The sequence below is a fragment of the Mandrillus leucophaeus genome, unplaced genomic scaffold (genome assembly GCF_000951045.1).
Source record: "Mandrillus leucophaeus isolate KB7577 unplaced genomic scaffold, Mleu.le_1.0 Scaffold541, whole genome shotgun sequence".
NCBI classification, from domain to species: domain Eukaryota; kingdom Metazoa; phylum Chordata; class Mammalia; order Primates; family Cercopithecidae; genus Mandrillus; species Mandrillus leucophaeus.
In genome coordinates, this window is record NW_012105820.1 from 260,415 (window position 1) to 281,041 (window position 20,627).

General features: G+C 54.2%; 3 protein-coding genes across 9 annotated transcripts in view; 2 read left to right on the forward strand and 1 right to left on the reverse strand.

Annotated features, from left to right (window-relative positions):
• RAB34 (RAB34, member RAS oncogene family) overlaps positions 1–2,335 on the forward strand; it is an 11,746-nt gene extending 9,411 nt beyond the window's left edge. Inside the window, exons 2-9 of the mRNA XM_011997499.1 lie at positions 570–635; positions 727–828; positions 923–987; positions 1,121–1,172; positions 1,351–1,432; positions 1,505–1,595; positions 1,726–1,833; positions 1,916–2,335. Coding sequence (XP_011852889.1) covers positions 570–635; positions 727–828; positions 923–987; positions 1,121–1,172; positions 1,351–1,432; positions 1,505–1,595; positions 1,726–1,833; positions 1,916–1,983 — 634 coding nt within the window. The 3' untranslated portion in view covers positions 1,984–2,335. The remainder of the gene's footprint in view (positions 1–569; positions 636–726; positions 829–922; positions 988–1,120; positions 1,173–1,350; positions 1,433–1,504; positions 1,596–1,725; positions 1,834–1,915) is intronic.
• A 2,381-nt stretch (positions 2,336–4,716) lies between these two features.
• PROCA1 (protein interacting with cyclin A1) lies at positions 4,717–13,184 on the forward strand. Of its 7 annotated transcripts, XM_011997506.1 has the most exons (6): positions 4,964–5,043; positions 9,922–10,013; positions 10,469–10,471; positions 11,853–11,988; positions 12,260–12,388; positions 12,483–13,184. In XM_011997506.1, exons 1-6 carry the CDS (start codon positions 4,964–4,966, stop codon positions 13,138–13,140), a joined length of 1,098 nt encoding a protein of 365 aa, XP_011852896.1. In that variant the 3' UTR covers positions 13,141–13,184. The 7 variants fall into 7 exon arrangements, with proteins under 7 accessions (XP_011852899.1, XP_011852900.1, XP_011852898.1 ...); XM_011997509.1 differs by lacking the exons at positions 9,922–10,013; positions 10,469–10,471 and adding an exon at positions 8,836–8,881 and having other exon boundaries at positions 4,717–5,054; XM_011997510.1 differs by lacking the exon at positions 10,469–10,471 and having other exon boundaries at positions 4,717–5,054; positions 9,930–10,013; positions 12,079–12,388.
• Positions 13,185–14,388: 1,204 nt separating this feature from the next.
• Positions 14,389–20,627, reverse strand: part of SUPT6H (suppressor of Ty 6 homolog (S. cerevisiae)) — a 37,144-nt gene continuing 30,905 nt past the window's right edge. Inside the window, exons 28-35 of the mRNA XM_011997513.1 lie at positions 19,565–19,803; positions 18,886–18,999; positions 18,588–18,712; positions 16,731–16,843; positions 16,373–16,450; positions 16,111–16,277; positions 15,495–15,682; positions 14,389–15,186 (exon numbers count right to left, since the gene is read on the reverse strand). Coding sequence (XP_011852903.1) covers positions 15,000–15,186; positions 15,495–15,682; positions 16,111–16,277; positions 16,373–16,450; positions 16,731–16,843; positions 18,588–18,712; positions 18,886–18,999; positions 19,565–19,803 — 1,211 coding nt within the window. The 3' untranslated portion in view covers positions 14,389–14,999. The remainder of the gene's footprint in view (positions 15,187–15,494; positions 15,683–16,110; positions 16,278–16,372; positions 16,451–16,730; positions 16,844–18,587; positions 18,713–18,885; positions 19,000–19,564; positions 19,804–20,627) is intronic.

A 20,627-nucleotide genomic window follows, 5' to 3' on the forward strand; every position in this document is an offset into this window, starting at 1 on the left:
CCCGTCTCGGCCTCCCAAAGTGCTGGGATTACAGGCTTGAGCCACCGCGCCCGGCCTTTATTGTGGGTTTTAAAGGTAATACTGATAACAGTTGGCACCATTAATTAAGCATTGGCTGTGTGCCAGGCAGTGTTGGGTACTATCATTATCTTTATTGAAACGTCCATCACTTAAGATATATTCTGATTTCAGAGACATTAAAATGGGGGGGAGGGTGTCTTAGAATATAGGACATTTATCTCATTTTAACCTTCACAACGACCCAATAAAATATATACTAACTTCACCTAAATGTTTAAACTGAGGCTTAGAGAGGCTAAATAATGTGTCCAAAGTCACACAGCTAATCAGTGTGAGAGCTGGGATTCAAATTCACGTTTCTCTGCTGCTGGAGCACAAAACACTCCTCCTCTCCAGCACATCTGTTCAGGCAGCTGCCTGGGATGCCTGGTGTCTATAATACCCTCAGCCTGGGTGCAGCTACCTTTCTGGACCTAGTCAGGAGCATTGGAACTCCCTAGGGTGAAAGAGCTCGTGCCTACTCCCCTTGCCCACTCTGTGTCCAGCAGATTTAAGATCTCCAAGATCATTGTGGTCGGGGACCTGTCGGTGGGGAAGACTTGCCTCATTAATAGGTAAGGGGGTGCTGGAGCTGAACTGGGCAGGGTGGGGCGAGACCTAGACAGGTGGGCTGGCTCCAGATTGGAGCATCTGGTACCCTCTCAGGTTCTGCAAAGACACCTTTGATAAGAATTATAAGGCCACCATTGGAGTGGACTTCGAGATGGAACGATTTGAGGTGCTGGGTATCCCCTTCAGTTTGCAGCTGTGAGTGCTTCCACACCCTTTCCAGCTATCCCTTCCCCCCAGCACCCACACCCCCCAACATACATACCTGTGCTTCACTCCTCCTTCCTCCCAGCTGGGATACCGCTGGACAGGAGAGGTTCAAATGCATTGCGTCAACCTACTATCGAGGAGCTCAAGGTAAGGGGCTGGGTGAAGTGGGGTAGGTGGGTCTCAGAGTGCACATGGCTTCTCATCTGGAGCTGGAAGAATTGGGGAAATGAGCAGTAGTGTCTTCCCTGTCAACCTGGGGCTGTTTCTACCACTCTTCCAGCCATCATTGTTGTCTTCAACCTGAATGATGTGGCATCTCTGGAACATACCAAGTATGTGAGCATCCTGCAATAAATGGGAGGCTCCGGGAAGAGAGGGTTCAGAACAGAAGGGTGGTCAGGAAGAAGAAGAATGCATGTTGCACCAGAGAGGGGGTAATTGGGCATATGAATGTCGGCAGGAGGGGCCCTGCAGGCTTACTCATCCCTCACTTTCCATCACCCGTGGCAGGCAGTGGCTGGCTGATGCCCTGAAGGAGAATGACCCTTCCAGTGTGCTGCTTTTCCTCGTAGGTTCCAAGAAGGATCTGAGTGTGAGTGTGCCAGTGGGGGGACTTCCCAGCTTGGTGAGGGAATGCCCCCCTCTGATTGTGGCCTTCCCTCAGACCCCTGCTCAGTATGCGCTGATGGAGAAAGACGCCCTCCAGGTGGCCCAGGAGATGAAGGCTGAGTACTGGGCAGTCTCATCTCTCACTGGTGAGTTGGAGGCTTCAGGGCTCTGCTGTGACACTCTTGCCTGGCTCTCCTCTCACTGCTATACCTCCAGCTGTGCCCTGTGTCCCCAGATCTGGCACTGCCCCTGAGCACCTATCTGCTCCTGTGTCAGGTGAGAATGTCCGAGAATTCTTCTTCCGCGTGGCAGCACTGACTTTTGAGGCCAATGTGCTGGCTGAGCTGGAGAAATCGGGGGCCCGACGCATTGGGGATGTTGTCCGTGAGTGCCTGCCTGGTTGAGGGTGGCAGAGGGCACAGTGAGCCTCCAATCCCTGCTTCACGTATTTCCCACCTTTCTTTAGGCATCAACAGTGATGACAGCAACCTCTACCTAACTGCCAGCAAGAAGAAGCCCACATGTTGCCCATGAGGGGTGAGGAGACTGTTCAGGGACTGCCAGCCCTGGGGCACTGTGCCACCCTCATTCCTCCAGAGCTTGACCCCTGAACATTTGCACTGACTTTATCCAGACCAAAGAGCTGCCTCTTGGTGGCAGTATTCCCACAGAGGGGTAGCTGGGACCATGCTAGTCACTTCCTGCTCCAGGCACCGTGCCAAAGACTGGATGCCCCCTACTCTTCAGGGGACTGTCCAGGGTGCCCAGCGGTAGTGGGGAAGAGTGTATGTTCTTTTGCTCAGCCTGCTGGGCCCTTTGTGTGTGAGGATGTTTGATTCCAGCCTCTCACTGTGCCTTATGCATTAAAATGTCTTTGTTACTAGCACTTTGGGGCTGGAGTTCTTTGCTGGGGATGATGGATGTGGAATGGGCATGACTGTGGGGCCATCTTGCCACTAGAGCCCCCTGGGGATGCTGTGCTGGCCATCCCTGGCCCCTGGGCAGGTTCAGGTAGGCTGCACTGGGCCCTCACTGGGTGAAGTCTGAATGGCTGGTTTTCAGAGTCCTTTTCCCCTGATCCTTTCCCCACACGTGTCCTACTTGGTGCTTATACCCAAATTTTCACTACTGGAGAATCTTTTTCTTTTTTTCACCCTTTTCTTGCCTTCCCTTTAAGAAATACTTTTCCGGCCGGGCGCGGTGGCTCAAGCCTGTAATCCCAGCACTTTGGGAGGCCGAGATGGGCGGATCACGAGGTCAGGAGATCGGAACCATCCTGGCTAACACGGTGAAACCCCGTCTCTACTAAAAAGTACCAAAAAAAAAACTAGCCGGGCGAGGTGGCGGGCGCCTGTAGTCCCAGCTACTCGGGAGGCTGAGGCAGGAGAATGGCGTGAACCCGGGAGGCAGAGCTTGCAGTGAGCTGAGATCCGGCCACTGCACCCCAGCCTGGGCAACAGAGTGAGACTCCGTCTCAAAAAAAAAAAAAAAAAAAAGAAATACTTTTCCAGGCTGGGTGCGGTGGCTCATGCCGCTAATCTCAGCACTTTGGGAGGCCAAGGCAGGCGGATCACTTGAATTCAGGAGTTTGAGACCAGCCTGGCCAACATGGTGAAACCCCATCTCCATCAAAATACGAAAATTAGCTGGGCATGGTGGTGCGTGCCTGTAGTTCCAGCTACTTGGTAGGATGAGGCAGGAGAATCGCTTGAACTCAGGAGTTATAACCATTAACTTTTCTTTTTTGTTGTTTTATTTTGTTTTTTGTTTGGTTTTTTGGTTGTTTATTCCATTAACTTTTGTATGGGGAAAGGTGACCGAGACCCTGGCTCCCTGTTGAAATCTGACCCAGAGTTCCAGAGGAGCTGGAAGCACCTCAGACATCTGGGTCAACAAAGGAGGACTATGGCCTCCTGTCATCCTAGGAGGCTAAGGGGGTCCAAATTAGAAGGCAGATTCTGGCTCCTAGTTGCCAGGTGCTCTGTCTGTTCCATTCCCGGTTCCATTTTCACCAGGATGGTTGGTTTTTCTGCACTCTTCCCTTCTCCTGGCTTCCCCTCCCTCACAGTTCCTAGACTCTCTAGAGCTACCACAGGAAGGAGGGTCTAGGCAGCAGCCCTACCCACTCTGGACATGGGTCTGGAGGAAAGCGAAGGTGGGGATCAGGCGGAGCAATAGCAGCAGCAGCAGAGCCCCTGGATGATGGTGGAAAAAACAAGGTGTGGATCCCATCCTTTCCCCTCCTCTCCATCCTGGCTTTGGAAGCTGGTGCCAAGAGAAGTGGAGGGGTGTGGTGCATGGAATGTCAGCGATGTGGCCAAAACTTCTTTTCACACTCTCCTGTCATTATTTTTTCCATTTCTGTTCCCTCACAGCACTGGGCTCCTCACCTTTGCCTTGCCTGTTAACAGATGTGTGTGAAGCCAGCACCATAGTCCAGGTGTGGTGTTTGTGCTGCACCGGGTATGGGAGTTCTGTGTTCCGTGTGCATGTTGTATGTGTGTGGTGAGTAGATTTTCTGTGTTCTGTGATATATACATGCGCAGAGTGTTGTACCTGAGGGCGTGAGGGGTGTCACTGTGATGAGGTTCCAATGAATGCAGCCTGCCCTGTTCTCCAGACGGGATAAGCTTACGACTCTCTATCCGGAAGTATTGTCTCTAGAATAGGGTGTCCTATGGGGGCCAGGGGCGGGGAACGCTGCGGGGTGGCGCAGGGTCTGGGAGCCGACATCAGGTCCTCAGCCGGGAGTTAGGCCTTGGGAGAGGTCTGTGGGCGGAGAGAGGGGAAGCCTGGGCTCCACCAGAGCGGGAGGGACCTCGAAGCCCGGACGGTGGAGTGGAGATGGCGACGCCAGGACCTCCCTGGGCTCAGGTAATCCTCCCACCTCAGCCTCCCAAGTAGCTGGGACTACAAGTGCGCGCCACTAAGCTAACTAATTTTTGTATTTTTTGTAGAGATGGGGTTCGCTCGCTCGCCGGCGGGCAGAGGCGGGGCTGCGGCTGGGTTCCCAAGGGTCGGCGGGGCGGGGAGCGGGGCGGGAGTGTGCGGTTTAGAGAATGACCGGGGCGGGGCTAAGAATGGGGCTGGGGGCAAGGCTCGTTGTAACACTAAGAACTGGGGCTACGATCTGGAGGCAGGGTTAAAATCTGGGGCTTGGACTGCAAGCTGGAACCAGAGATGGGTGGTGAAAGCTGGGCCTGTAAGGTTAAGGTCTGAGATAAAGGGGAAATCCTAGGATTACAGGGGGAACAAAGAGGGGCCTGCGAGGCGCCAGGAGGCCCCGGATGAAGAACGCGGCTGACGCTGAGACCCGGGCTGGGAAGACTACGCAGCCTGGAGCGGAGTGGGGGAGGCGGGCGGGGGCTGCGCCAGCATGAGGCGGGGTTAGGGTCTAGGCGGGGGCGAAGCCGAGACTGGAGTTCACGGCTGGGCCGAGGGCTCGGCCGGGCTGAGGCTCAGGGTTGGACTTCAAGGAAGAGTCCTGTAGAGACGAAGACCTGGGCGGAGAGCGATGTGGGTCAGGACGACACTCACAATTGAAAGATGGACTAAGGAAAAGACCGAGCCCAAGGTCCGCTCGTGGGATGAGAGCAGGTGCTGCGGTAAGAGGGGCGGGGCAGGGGCTGGGCAGGGGCTGGGCAGGGGCTGGGCAGAGGGCGTGGCCGGGCTCGCAGACCCTGAGCGGCGCACGCGGGAGGCTGGCAAACCAACGAGGGAGGCGGGGCCGAGCGCTGGGCCGGGGCGGAGCTAGGGCCGGGGGCGGGCTCGCGTCGAGTCGCGGGCCAATGATTGAGGACTGGGGGCTTGAGGCCCTGCTGGGTCGCCCGCGGGTTGGACGGGAAGTCTGGCTCCAGCCAGAGCTGTAACTCTTGGCTATCGGACTGGGTGGCACCGGGCGCAGGCCGCTGCCCTTGAAGCGCCGGCCTTGGCTGGAGCCCATGGACCAGCGCCCACCCGGACGCCTGGGCGGGAGCGGGCGGTTCCATCAACCCTGAGGGTGGACCAGGGAGACTGAGGGTTCCACGCGTGGCATCACAATTACCTCCGCGGGGGCGAGGCCAGAGAGGCATTTCCAAGGAGACGCGGGCGCACTGGCCCTCCCTTGCTTCCTCCTTTTCCCTCCTTCCTTTCCTAGTTTCTTCCCTTCCTTCTCCTTCCCTCCCTTCCCGCCCTACTCCTTTCGGCTGCTCTGGTGCCCACCCCCAGTGCCTCGAGGGCGAGGAGAGCTCCTCGGCCCCGCAGGACTGGGAGGATTCTGTACAGATGAGCATAACCTGTGAGTCTTGAGTTAGGCCTCTGTGCGCCGATAACGCTTCACGGGGAAAGACGCCATAAGCCTCCCACTTTCTTTCACCCTATCACCCTCATTCATTGTGTGTGTTGTCAGTCACTCCTGCTGCAGGACCTCTGAACTGCTGCTGGTCAGAGCTCTCCTGTCCTCTGGAACTAAAGAGCAGGTTGCTTTTCTCAGCTCTGAAGAGAGTTACTAAATTCGTCTCCCCCTTTGTCCCTCCTCCCCTCATCTCCTTCACAAACAGAGCTGATGGGTGTCTGAGCTCTGGGGGATCTAGTCAGTGGAGAGTAAACAGGCTCTGACCCTGCATGTGTGCTTTTTTTTTTTTTTTTTTTTTTGAGACGGAGTCTCGCTCTGTTGCCCAGGCTGGAGTGCAGTGGCGCAATCTCGGCTCACTGCAAACTCCGCCTCCCGGGTTCAAGCAATTCTCCTGCCTCAGCCTCCTGAGTAGCTGGGATTACAGGCGCGTGCCACCACACCCAGCTAATTTTTGTATTTTTAGTAGAGACGGGGTTTCACCATGTTGGTCAGGCTGGTCTTGAACTCCTGACTTTGTGATCCGCCAACCTCGGCCTCCCAAAGTGCTGGGATTACAGGCGTGAGCCACCGCGCCCGGCCATGTGCGCCTCTTTCATGGTGACTCATGAAACAGCAAGGCAGAGGAGTTTTGGTTCCTCACCCTGGCTGAGGCCCCAGCAGCAAGACTTTAGGGTCCAGGGTGGATAAGGGAGGCTGTGGAGTCCGGATTGAGTAAAACCAGAGGGTGAGGAATTGGCTGTGTTGGAGCTAAAAAGCAGGTGTAGTAGGAAGTGACTGCGCCTCAAAAAAACACCCGTCCGGCCGGGCACGGTGGCTCAAGTCTGTAATCCCAGCACTTTGGGAGGCCGAGACAGGCGGATCACGAGGTCAGATCGAGACCATCCTGGCTAACATGGCGAAACCCCGTCTCTATTAAAAAATACAAAAAACTAGCTGGGCGAGGTGGCGGGCGCCTGTAGTCTCAGCTATTCGGGAGGTTGAGGCAGGAGAATGGCGTCAACCCGGGAGGTGGAGCTTGCAGTGAGCTGAGATCCGGCCACTGCACTCCAGCCTGGGTGACAGAGCGAGACTCCGTCTCAAAATAAAATAAAATAAAATAAAAAAACACCCGTCCTCCCCACTGTCTCACTCTGCCACCCAGGCTGGAGTGCAGTAGCACCATATCGGCTCACTGCAACCTACACCTCTGGGGTTCAAGAAATTCTCCTGCCTCGGCCTCCAGAGCAGCTGGGACTACAGGTGTGCGCCACCACGCCTGGCTGATGTTTGGATTTTTAGTAGAGATGGGATTTCACTATGTTGGCCGTGCTGGTCTCAAACTCCCGACCTCAAGTGATCCGCCCACCTCAGCCTCCCAAGGTTCTGGGATTACAGGCATGAACCACTGCACCCAGCCTGGTAGGACAGGTTTTGCATATGGAGCTGAATATGATTTATTATTTTATTTTTATTTTTATTTTTATTTGTTTTTAGACAGAGTCTCGCTCTGTAGCCCAGGCTGGAGTGCAGTGCCCGATCTTGGCTCACTGCAAGCTCCGCCTCCTGGGTTCACACTATTCTCCTGCCTCAGCCTTGTGAGTAGCTGGTATTACAGGTGCTCGCCACCACACTCGGCTAATTTTTTGTATTTTTAGTAGAGACGAGGTTTCACTGTGTTAGCCAGGATGGTCTCGATCTCCTGACCTCGTGATCCACCTGCCTCAACCTCCCGAAGTTCTGGGATTATAGGTGTGAGCCACCGCGCCCAGCTATTTTGTAAGACAGAATCTCTGTCTCCCAGGCTGGAGTGCTGTGGTGCTCTCAGCTCACTGCAACCTCTGCCTTGCCAGCTCACTAAAGCAGAATGTGGTTTTAAGGCTTGGCTGTGGAGCTTCACATACAGAATGGCCTTTGTTTACAGGGGTGTGTCCCCAGCCAACAGTAAGTAGATAGGGCTGAAAGAGCATAGGCTATGGAACCAGGAAGACCTGGGTTTGAATCCTACCTCTGCCATCTATTAACATGTATCTTTGGACAACTTACTTATCCTAAGTCTCTGTTCTCATCCATCGAATGGGGCTGTGGTGGGGATTTAGAATCAAAGGTATATATTTTAGTTGAGACAGGGTCTTACTCTATTGCCCAGGCCACAATGTAGTGGCGCAATCATGGCTCACTGCGGCCTTGACCTCCCTGGACTCAGGTGATCCTCCCACCTCAGCCTCCTGAGTAGCTGGGACTACAGGTGTGCACCACTAAGCTAGCTAAATTTTTGTATTTTTTGTAGAGATGGGGTTTTGCCACGTTGCCCAGGCTGGTCTCGAACTCCTGGGCTTGTGATCTTTCCGCCTCAGCCTCCCAAAATGATGGGATTACAGATTTATGTCATTTCACTGGTGGATGTTGAAAACATGGAAGTTGATGAAATTATCCAGGACATGCTTTTGTAGAGTCTTCTGAGGAGGTGACCAAGTCTGGTAATCACCAATTTAAGGTGTACAGCAAAACAAGAGGAGATAGCAAAGGAGACAGGGAAGAACTAAAGAGCTGGTTAGAGAAGGAAGAGAAAGATGAGGTCTGCCATGGAAGTCCAAGGAACAGTTTGCAGAAGAAGGAGATTCATTGGTCAACAGGGTCAAGTGAGGCTGGGCGCGGTGGCTCACGCCTGTAATCCTAACACTTTGGGAGGCCAAGGAGGGCGGACCATGAGGTCAGGAGTTCGAGACCAGCCTGTCCAACATGGTGAAACACCGTCTCTACTAAAAATACAAAAATTAGCCAGGTGTGGTGGCGCGCACCTGTAATCCCAGCTATTCAGGAGGCTGAGGCAGGAGAATTGCTTGAACCTGGGAGGCAGAGGGTGCAGTGAGTCGAGATCACACCACTGCACTCCAGCCTGGGCGACAGAGCGAGACTCCATCTCAAAACAAAACAAACAAAAACAAGAAACAACAAAAACAAAAAACAGGGTCAAGTGAGATAAGCAGCCCACTGGGTTTGGCTACTGGGAAACTGCTGGTGGCCTTTGCCAAACCTATTCAGATTGGGGGGCGGTGGCTACCATGTTGCAGGTGGTTGGAAGAGAAGAAAGAGGTGGAGACACTGAGCTCACTGAAGGTAGGGACTTGGCCTCTTTTCTAGTGCTGAGTGAAGCCACCCAACATATGTCCTCTAAATGAATGAGTGAATCAATTTGGATTGAAAGGGGTATACGCAATGATAGGAGAAACAGGATTGACAGAGTGTTTTGTTTTATGATGTTTATAGCCTGTAAGGGAGGAAAAAAGAAGCCAGTAAAGAAGAAAGTGTCAATTCTGGCTGGGACCTAAAATATAGATGCTTTGGGCATGAGAAAGGAGGGACACCCCTTTCCCAGGCAAGCAAAGTTGATGAGGATTGGAGTGTCCACAGATAATGGCAGTGAAATTATCTGCTGAGAGAACCAGTGGTTGCAGGAGTTTCCAGGAAGTGCTTAAAGTCATTCATTCACTCTTTTGTTCATTTAACAAATTTTGAGTATTTGCTGTGCTGCAGAAAACAGGAGGAGGAGCTGATCAGAGACTTGTAGGAGGATGACCAAGTGCCACTGAAGGTTTGCTGAAGATGCCAAGCAATCAGTTTCCCTTCCTTAAGCAGACCTGAAATCCAGTGCCTCAGGGGACAAAGCTAGCTGTGGGAAGGAAAGGCAAAGGGGCAGACTCTGTCTTGTGGCTGCTGATGGGGAGCTGCCACCCCAGTTGGAGGTCTGCTCAGGGTCATCCTCTGTCCAGGCTCCACACACCCTGGGACAGTTTCTGGAGCTGTCCCTCCTTGCCTAGACCCTGGCTGGCTCCTATTCATCACTCTAACTCTAGTGATGCCCCTTCCAAGAAGTCTTCCATAGTCCCCTGTCCTCCTTTCCAGTCCTGGTAGGTGGCCCTTGTCCTGTGCTACCATTTCCCTGTCAGCATCTGTATCACACTATTGTCATGAACCTCCTGTGTCCCTCCCCCCTGCCCCTCACCCCTCCGACCCCGCAACCCCTCAAGAGCAGGGACTGTTGTTTTATCTCTGCATCTCCAGGATGCAGTGGGGCCTGACATGTGGAACTTCTCGGGCTATGTTTGGTGAATAAATGGCACAGGGAGGGGGCTGCTGCCGCCACTGCCACTCTGTGCTCTCTCAGATGTAAACAGGTTACCCAGCTGGGAGAGAGGACATCTGCTGGCTGGTGTGGCGTCCAGCACTGATGTGTCTACCTTCTCTGAAGGTGGGTCCAGGAGACCTTTGACCCAGGGGGGTCCCCATCACCCCTCACCTGGGAAAGCTGATACCTGGTGGAACATTGGTCCTGAGGCAGGGAGGGAGGGAAGTGTTTGGTCCTGAAGCTGCCCCATCCTCAACCCATCCCCTACAGATGCCAGAGGGGACCCCTTTCTCAAGGCCACAATCACCCCATTCATTTGTATAGAACTTTATGGCACATAAGTATCTTTGACATACGTGAATTGAGTACGCCCAACAACCCTGCAAAATAGGTATGGCCACCATCCCATTTTGTGGATAAGGAAACTAAAGGCTCAGAGAAGTAAAGGAATTTGCCCTAGGCCACCCAGCTAGTAAGTGACAGACCCACGACTTGGGCTCAGGCCTGACTCCAAGTTCAGGGCAATTTGCCACTATGCTGCCCTTTGGCCCAGCTCAGCAGTGCTGAGGAAGGCCGAGGTGGTGGTGAAGTTTCAGGGTCCTGCCACACACCCATGCCTTCCTCATCTTCCTGGGGGATAAAGGGTACAAGAGGGGAGGAGAAAGACACAGATCACCCATGGGTCAGCGGTGTAGTGAGGACCCAGGACTTCACAGCCTTGTGTGGGAAAGGGAAGGAGGGAGAAATGTGGGTAAGCCTCAGGCCAAGCTGCTGCACTGTGAGGCCACTTGGACTCACACCACAGCCTGGGCTCATTGCTGGCTGGTGACCAGTATGAGGTCTCACCCTAGTTCCTCTCCTCGTGGGCACTGGCAAAGGCACAGTCCTCATGGCCTGTTTGAGGGTAAGCCAGCCACAGCACCCCAGGCCAGTGCCGGCTCCCTCCCTCCCCTAGGGGTGCGGGGGAATCCGAGGTAAGGTCCCTTGTCCTCTGCCTGGTGAGTGAGATTCTGGGCTGTGAGAGGCGCAGAGTTGCCTCATGGGCTTACCTTTGAGAGGGGACAGCCAGTGGTAGATCAGGGCCTTAGGCAGGGTCAGAGGTGAGGCAGTGGTGGTAGACTGGGGAAATTCTCCTGTCTTCAGGACTGGCATTGAGCTGAGCAACAGAGGTGGGGGCCTTTCTCCAGGGCTTTCCCCTAACCCCAAATTCTTACCCCAGCAGCTTCTTCCTGTGCCCTGGGAAAGGGGATGTGGTCTCTGTGCTGCCTAAAAGGGTGCCTAGGCTGGGGGTGGGTCGTTCAAAAGCCTGGCACTCTAGGCAGTGGGGAGAGTGTGGAAAGGTGCTGCGTGAAGAACAGGGAAAGGATCAAGAAGCGGGCATGGGAAGGGAGGGGAGTGAGAAACGTGTCAGGTGGGAGGAGAAAAGGGGCTTGAAGAAGGAGGGGGAAGTGGGGAGGGAAGGACGAGACAGAAGCTAAGGAGCATGATGCAGGCCTTAGCTCCTGGCCAGGCTGTGAGAGATCAGAGCGGGCCAGGGCAGGTGTAGGAACTGAGGATGCTGCGGCTCTGCTGCTCCTGGGGCTCCGGGGTGCCATGGCAGGAGGGCCTTCTCCTACCAGGTACCTTGTGGAGCAGGGCTACCACTCATTGTGGGTAGCTGGGTGAAGGGCAGGCAGGAGCCAGTGGAAGCCTCCCACTGGAGGGAGAGGACAGAAGTTAACAGGGAATCACAGGACTGCAGGGGGCTTGGTGAGGGTCTCCTGTGTATCAGACATGGAACCAGACATTTTGCTGGGACCTGGGGTTACTCTGGGGCCAAGTTACTACTACTGAAGCAGAAACACTTCTTGGGGTGGGGACAGCTGGTGGTGGCAGGTGAATTTGGTGAGGTTTTAGCTTGAGCTATGGGAAGACCCAGAGGTCTGTGGCTGCTGCTGATGACCCAGACCCCTGCCCCCTCAGGTGACTGCAAGGAGCCTGACAAGTGCTGCTGGAAACACAAGCAGTGCACTGGGCACATCATCTACCCCTTCGCCTCTGACTGTGTCTGCCACAGCCTGCACCTACGCTCTGTCAACCACTGCAACTGTAATTCTAGGTGAGGGCCCGCCCCCTTGGGGGACCCATGGCAAAGCAGGTCCCAACTTTCATTGTGGTGTCCCCTTCAACCTTTGGTTTGCCTCTTCAGCTTTGAATTGGTGCTGCCAGCCCAGTCCCAGCTCTGCACACTTTGTTCTGCTCTAACAGAAATGGGGAGGTCTGTTGGCGGCCTGGGACAGGCCCAGCGGAAGCCCACTGTCCCTCAGGCTTCTGGCTCTGGGTCCCTGGGGGAGTGATGGGAGCCAGGCTGAGAGTCCCATGTGTGGCAGGCTGAAGGACTGCTCAGAGGACAGCAGCAGCTCCCGGGGTACGGGCCCAACCTGCTCCCATGTCATCGAGTCCCCTTGCTTTGAGCTCACACCGGAGGAGCAGCATGTGGAGCGATTCTGGTATGGCTGGTGAGTGAGCCCCGGTGGGCTGATGGGGAAGGGGCCTCTACAGGGCACTGCCCCCCCGACTCTGTCAAACTTCCCTCGTCATCCCTCCTCCCAGGTGCAAAAGCTACAGACCTGTCTCTGTGGCGGTGATCCACCATCCCCTCCACCATGAGTGTGGGGCAGATGATCTAAATGAAGAAGAGGAAGAGGAGGAGCAGGAAAGCAAGCCCCCCATCCCAACGCAGGTGGGGCCTGCCACCGCCTGCCCTGACCTAGGCACCACCATGGCCACTGGTACCCCTGACTCCGCAGCGCCCATCACCATCTGGCGCTCTGAGAGCCCCACAGGGAAGGGTCAGGGCAGCAAGGTGATCAAGAAGGTAAAGAAGAAAAAGGAAAAAGAGAAAGACAAGGAGGAGGAGATGGATGAGAAGGCAAAGCTGAGAAAAAAAGCCAAGAAAGGCCAGTTGACTAAGAAGAAAAGCCCGGTTAAATTGGAGCCTTCCCCGCCAGACGCGAGCCGATCATTAAGCCCAAGACAGCTGGCCAGGATGTCCGAGTCCAGCCCAGAAAGCAGGGAAGAGCTGGAGAGCGAGGACAGTTACAATGGCAGGGGGCAGGAGGAACTGTCCAGCGAGGATATTGTGGAATCATCATCGCCCAGGAAGAGAGAGAACACAGTTCAGGCCAAAAAGACAGGGGCAAAGCCCTCACAAGCCAGGAAGGTAAACAAAAGAAAATCTCCCCCAGGATCAAACCCCAACCTCAGTTGAGGCCAGGGTGGTCAGGGTGCAGAATAAATGCCATCGAGCCTGTGGCTGGCCCTGTGCTGCTGTTCTCTCCCTCCAACCTGGCTGTTTCTTGCGGGGCAAGGGGTGGGCTCAGGGCTGCGGGGGTTTCTCAAAGGCAATCCAGCTTTCACAAAGGAAGTCCATGGGAAGGCAGGTGGGAGGGAAAGGAAGGGGCACAGCCCTATTTCCTCCTACCTGCTAGGACAAGGTGGAAGAGTACATCTGGGTGGGAAGGAGGACTTCCCCTCTCTCCTGGGAGAGACTCTCGGTCTGTGTGAAACCCACTTCTGGGAGAAGCAGTACTGTCTGCAGTGATACCCCCAATAAATGGAACTTTTTAACCCACTCTGTGCCACTGTGCCTGGCCTTTCCCGCCTCTAAGTGGCTCTGCAGAAGGTGCTCATGGTACTACCAGAGACTGACCTTCCCAGCTGATGGTCCAGCTCCTCCCTTGTAGCCCTTTTGTGCTGAAGGGAGCTGACTTTTGAGTTCCTGGCAGAGCTGGCCCCTTCCCCCAGCTCTTGATGAAGAAAAGCAAGGGGAGGGAGTGTGCGACGTCCAGGCAGCAGTGGCCTTTTCTGACTTCTCTGCTGAGCCCCAAGCAGAGGAAAGGGAGCCAGAGGCCCCACTCTCCCGGCACTGACTCACAGAGCTGTGAGATGAAGCCCTTGTGCAGAAACAGGGATGGCAGGTTCAGAACAAAAAATGTAGTGGGGCAGGAACACCTTACTGCTGAGAGTTTGCCAGAGACCAAGGCCCAGCTGGGAAAAGGGAGGAGACGAACAGCAGAGGCTCAAGTTGAGAAACCCAGGTGTACTTGTGGCCTTTCTCGAGTATGCCAGAGAAGACCAACAGGTGTGGGTGGATGGGGCAGCTGTGCTGTGGGTGAGTGGGTGTAATAATACCGGGTAACATTTGCGAGGTACCAGGCATTGGGCCAAGGAGCTTGCACATGCTGCCTTGGTCCTCACAGCAGCTGATGAGGCAGGTATCACTATCTCCATGTTACAGGTAAGAAAGCCAGTTGAAAGCCAGCAAGAGCTGGCACAGGGTCACCGGGCTGGTAAGCAGAACAGGGATGTGCCCCAGGCAGTCTGATGCAGAAGCTGCCTAGTCTATGAATCTTTGCCTCTGATGGAAGTCAGGGGGGTCCCTGGAGCTCCAAACACTGCTTTGAAAGCCATCCCCTCAAAGAGCTAGAGAGTTGGAGAGAGAGGCTTTGGCAAGGGCTCAATAGAAACACTGTTTATTCAAATGACAGGCAGGAAGCGGTGGCGGCAGCAGTGGGGAAAGGGCAGCCAGGCAGGGACTGGGCAGGTTAGTGCTGCTTCCCTGTGTCCCCTGCATTCCTGCTTGGACAGCCACCCGGCTGTTGGCATCAGGGTCAGAAATACTTTCCCTCCTCTCCCTCCTGCCCCAAACTGAATAAATAGCATCCCTCTCCCCACAAGAGCCAGGGGAGACTCATGTGCTGAGTTTTGTGTCCTAGTCACAGCCCAGCGTCTGGTGAGGGCAGAAGTTCAAAATGGCTTGTAGGGAGTAGAATCAAAACTGTTCTACTCATTCTCACCTTCCTCTTCCTCCTCCCTGCCACACTCCCCTCCCAGCCTGGTCCCAGGCCAGGTGGTCGGTGAGGGTCTGGAGTGGGAGAATTGTTGCCTAGCACACACTGAGCTCAAGTTCACAAGGCCATCCAGCCTGTCACCCATCCAGGTTGACCACCAAAGAGAACGTCACTTCACGCCACTTTATGGACAGAAAAGGAGGGGCAGGGAGGGAGGCAGTGGGCGGCCAGGCCTTTCCCAGCCTCAGAGGTAACCAGAGTCCGAGGAGCAGGCCCCCTACCGATCCATCTCGTCCAGGAGTGGGGTGGCATCGCCAGCAATGGACATGGGGGTGCTTTCGATCATGGGACTGGGGGAAGGCCGAGGTGTCAGCCGCTGCTTCTGTTTCCGCCGTTCTGCCTCCTTTTCCTGCAGCCACTGCTCTGCCATTTTCCCCCAGTCGATGGCTGCATGGCTGTTGGACCTGGGAAGGGAAGAAAAATTGAGATTCGGACTTTGCTAAAAGGAATTCTTCCCACCAATCACTGTACCCTTGCAGAAGGGAACCTCATACCTACGGGCAGCAGCCCCTCTGCTGGGGTGAGGCAGATATAGCAGCAGCTGGCTGCCACACTGCTCTCTTCTGTCTTCACCCAGAAACTAGTGTTCCTGGCATATCACATGATCAGGGCCCTCAGAGGATCCAGAGCACCTGCCTACGGTAAGCCTCTCGGCCTCTTGACAACAAGCCCCTACCACTGACCTGCACTGTGCCACCATCCAGATACTTACTTTGGCTGCTGCTGCCGTTGCCGGGAGCTGGAGGAGGGCTGGGGCTGGGCCTGGGCCGACTGCGGGGTGGTGCTGGCCTGGAGCTGGTGGTACTGAGGGGTGGTGATGGGCTGGCTTGGGGTCGTGTAGGAGTAGCTAGGGGTCATTAGTGGTGTGGCCACTGGCTGCTGGGCTGGCGTTGGGAATACCTGGAGAGGCATGAACAGTTAAATAGGGATGGGTGTGGGGCTTGTCTGGCCTTGCTGTGAATTCTGGGTAAGCGCAAGGGTGGGCTCAGCAAAGCTTTCCAGATGATTCTCCACTGAGTGTGTGCTTCTGACCAGCAGTGGGAAGTCTGCAGGTCGGCACCGAGCACACAGTGGTGCCCACTGATCCCGACCACATCAAGTTTCTAGTGGCCTGCGGGTTCCAAAGATTCCAAAGGCCCGTGGAAACATTATGCCCTCTCTTACTCTCTTCCCCTTCAAATGGGCCTGAGGACAAGGAATATCCGTTGGAGACAGTTACCACGGCTGTGGCAGCCCCATCTGTGCATGTGAAGCCCCTTGTGGGCAATGTGAGAGGCCAGTCTACGGGCCCCACCCTGCACAGGCAGCCTCCTCCCCAAGTCACATACGTGGTAAGCACTGCTGCCGCCTCCACTGCCGCCATAGCCATACTGGCTGGAGGCCCACTGGGCTGGGGTGGCATTAGGGTTCTGTCCTTGGCCTGTCACCGCAGCAATGGCACTGAACATCTGTGAAGTCATGTTCTGAGGCAGAGCATTCACGGCCCGTGTCAGATCTGTAAGCACACAGAGGCAGGGAGGGGCATGTTAGAGGTGAAAGTCCCTTTAGCTCCACCCTTCCCACCTCCAGTCCCAGGCTCAAGCTCCTCACCTGCAAGGTTGATGTTGGCCGGGGTAGCATTGATAGAGGCAGGTGTCCGGGTCCTGCTGCTGCTGCTAGGGGTGATGCCTGCAGGAAGTGGTTACTTAGTTACATCCCTCCAGAAACCTATTTTTGGTTTCCCAATTCAGGGGGTGGAAGGGGCACTGAAGTAGGTGGAGGGAGGAAGGGAAGCTGCATAGGCACAGTGGATGGATAAACTTCCTGATGCTGGGAGGCTGCAGGAGGACTAAGACAGCTGCAGTGACAGCCTACTTCTCACCTGGTCCCCTAGGCTGGGACTACTCTTGAGTCAGGTCCTAGGTGTTCCTCTAGCCAGGCCCCTGAGGTCAGGAAGAGCAGAACTCACCTGGTACAGGATCCTGGTAGTGATCCTTAAACCATCTAAAGAGTCCATTCACAGTTGGGAAGATCTGGCCCCGGTACCGGAATCCCTCTGGAGTCACTGTTACATATTCTATCCTGGGATTTTAGAAGGAAACATGCGTCAGAAACCACTTGGGACTCACCATGAGAGAGCAACCAGAACAGATGCCCACCATGTGAAGTAGCCATTCTGGGTGCTAGGGGAAAGGAGAGATGACACAGCCAATCCCCAGGCCTGTGAAGGGAGGTGAGCAGCAAATGGCAGAATACAGTCAAGGCCAAGGAGTCGGTGGCCCCGTGTGCAGCATACATGCTGCCGGAGGAAGGCTTGCTGGAGGCTGTGCTACCATACTCGGCTGCAGTATGAAGGCAGGATACCGCCGGTGAAGTGAGACCAAGGTCCCATACTGCCAGGGTTGGAAGCGACCTCCCAGAGCAGCAAATTGCAACTCCCCCAAAACAGACATCTCTCTGCAATGGCTGTGGAAGGTGGTAGTCTGCCCTTGTTCAACACTTCTGAGAGTAGCAGATAGTAGTTAAGAGGGGCTCTAGGTTAGTTCCAGTTCTAGTTTCAGCTCTGCCATTCACCGCGTATGACACATTGCACCAAGTTACTAAATTTGAATCTCTGCTTCATTTGTCCAATGAGGATCAAAGCACTTAAACCTATGGGGTGGGCGTGAGGATAAATGAGAATGCACAGAACACGTTTCACAATGCCTATAGCTGGGTTGTGCTCAATAAAGGCCAGCTATCAATGGCAACCAGATAATGCTACATTGTACACAGTTCTCATTTCTATTAGGCTGACACCTGCCTCCTAACTCTTCCATTAATTCTGCCACACAAGGAGAGTCAGCTCCTTTCTCCAGAAGCAATCATGCTGCACCTGGTCCTGGTTAGAGGCACCCCCCCGACCCCCCCCAACCCCACTCAGTTTGCTCAATCATTCCTCATAGGACACAGTTTCTAGCCCCACTTAGCCCTGGCTGCTGGCCTCTGGAAGCACACTGGTGAGTCAACAGGCTTCTCAAGAAATGAGCACAATATTCCAGATACACCCAGGATGGCACATGGTCCAGAGTCTAGGGCTTCCTGTCATCTGGCCACTGAGTGCCTACTAATGCAGCCTGAGCTGTGCATCAGGTGCAGCCAGTACAGGGATAAAAGCAGAAGTGCACAGGGCCTTGGCCAAAGGCCAATGGAAGGATCGGGGCAGGGCTTAGGCAGAGAAGGTGAGTGTGATTACCAGTCTGTATCACAGACATAGAGAGGCAGGTCTAAGGAAACTGGACTTTGTCCTCTAGGTTCAGAGTAAGTGCTAGAGGGATTCAGATAAAGGAATACCTCAGGAAGGCCAGCCTATCAGTCACACAGAAGGGGGCAGAGCAGGAGACAGAGCAGAACAGGAGACAGGCTCTCCTGACCACCGTTTCAGTGCAGGTGGAGTGAGCACATTACAGCAACAGTGAGCCACTGTGTGCAAGCCCTGGTGAGGGTGAGGCAGGCGGTGGTCAGGAGACACCAGTGTACTGGCCCCCCGTTTCTGCAATCAGATGAAGAGTGTCTGGTGACTCCTGTCACTGTGGGAGGGAGAGGAGGTGAAGGGAACTCCTTTCTCACAGTGTTAAAGAAAGCGCCCTTTTTATGTGAATCCTTGCCTTTTTGCCTCTAAATCATCACCCTCTTTTCCCACCTCCAACCTCCACCTCTGTTCTAAACAGATGAGAGGAGAAAGGCAGTCCAGCACAGCCAGAGAGGGCACTGCTCCGGGCCTCTCCCTCCCTTCTAACTTGCCTATGAACCCCAGTGGCAGCACCTTCTCAGCACTAGTGCTCACCTGGGTTTACCCCGGGGCTGGTATCCCAGTAGGAACTTGCCGGGCAGTTCCTTGCAGGCACAGATGAAATAAGGGATGAAGGTGGGCTTCTCCTTCTTAGTTTTGATGAGCAGCTCCTCTAATTTCTGGGGGTAGAATGAGGGGGAGAGGTTGGGATAGCAGTATGCTTGGTACACAATGTCTGGTGCACACATGATGTACACTTCCTTTACCGCTTGAGTGTCCCCTACACTGAAGGGAAAAGCGTAGATCCTTAAGTGACTGGAAAGTGTCATCCCTCAGAGAGACCTGGGCTCACCTTGCGGTCCCCACCGCTGCAGTCCTGATAATACTTGTGGTTTAGAAGGTCCCGGGCGAAGGATGCCATGGGCTGGACATAGCGAGCAACAATCTCATCCAAATCTTCAAATTCCTGTGGGAAGAAGGTAAAGGCCTCATGTGTCATATCCAGAGCTGAGGCTCTTGGTCCTTCATCGAATCCATCCAGAAGAGAAACCGTGGCAGGGGATGGGCTTCTCAGTCCTGCTGAAGCCTTACTCCATAGCAAAGTCCCCTCAATTTATCCATCTGTGTCATGTCCAGATATATTAGCTCACAGGGCATAAAGTCCTTTAAATCCTGGCTTTGATTCTCCCCTAGTGCTTGGGAACAACAGGAAAATTCACCAGATTTCTCTTCACTGAAAACAGAAAAGAGAAACTTGATATATGTGTGTGCGTACACATGTGTATTTTCTTCTCTTCCTCCACCAGCTCTCTCTAGGTAGACTATTTTAACGTTTGGAGGACAGGGAATGAGGGGACAAAATAAATAAAATTGATATCAAATGACTCATTCTGCAAACCACCTCCCATTCTGTTGCTCTGCACAGCTAAAATACGTATGACCGGAGTTACTAATGTCAGGTGAAGGCGCCCTGAACAGCGCCTTTCTGAAAGCAGGAGTGGGATGGGAGGCGGGCAGGTACTGGCTCTCACCTCACTGTTGATCCACAGAGTGGCTCCCAGGCTGAAGGCATTTTCCTTGCCCTCCTCCCGCACATCCACGTGTTGGTAGATACCATCACTGACTTTCCAGGTCACTGTCAGGTGGTTCTCGCCCTTGCTGCTTGGTCGGATAATCACATCACCCTGGTCCATGGTCTCCATCATCTTTTCTGCTTGCTTGAAATTGATATTATGGAAGGATGGGTGTGCGATCACTCTCTTGATGTATGCTGAAGAGAGCAGAAAAGTAGTACAGACTAGATGATGCAGCTAGGAGCTGGCAGCAACAGGACAAACCAGGCCTTCACTTCTTATTTATTTATGGAGTTGGGGTGCTCTGTCACCTGGGCTGGAGTGCCAGTGGCACAATCATGGCTCACTGTAGCCTTGAACTCCTGGGCTCAAGTGATCCTCCTGTCTCGGCCTCTAAAATAGCTGGGAATACTGGTGCACATCACCATGGCTGGCTAATTTTTTTTTTTTTTTGAGACAGAGTCTCATTCTGTCACCCATGTTGTAATGCAGTGGTGCAATTTCGGCTCACTGCAACTTCTCTCTCCTGGGTTCAAGCAATTCTCCTGCCTCAGTAGCTGTGATTACAGGCGCCCACCATCACGCCTGGCTAGTTTTTGTATTTTTAGTAGAGATGGGGTTTCACCATTTTGGCCAGGCTTGTCTTCAACTCCTGACCTCAAGTGACCCGCCTGCCTCAGCCTCCCAAAGTGCTGGGGTTACAGGCGTGAACTACCACGCCTGGCCATTTTTTTTTTTTTTTTTTGGGACAGAGTCTCACTCTGTCACCCACGTTGTAGTGCAGTGGTGCAATTTCAGCTCACTGCAACTTCTCCCTCCTGGGTTCAAGCAATTATCCTGCCTCAGTAGCTGGGATTACAGGCGCCCACCACCACACCTGGCTAGTTTTTATATTTTTGGTAGAGACAGGGTTTCACCATTTTGGCCAGGTTGGTCTTGAACTCCTGACCTCAGGTGATCTGCCTGCCTCAGCCTCCAAAGTGCTGGGATTATAGGCATGAGCCACCGCACCCGGCTCCTG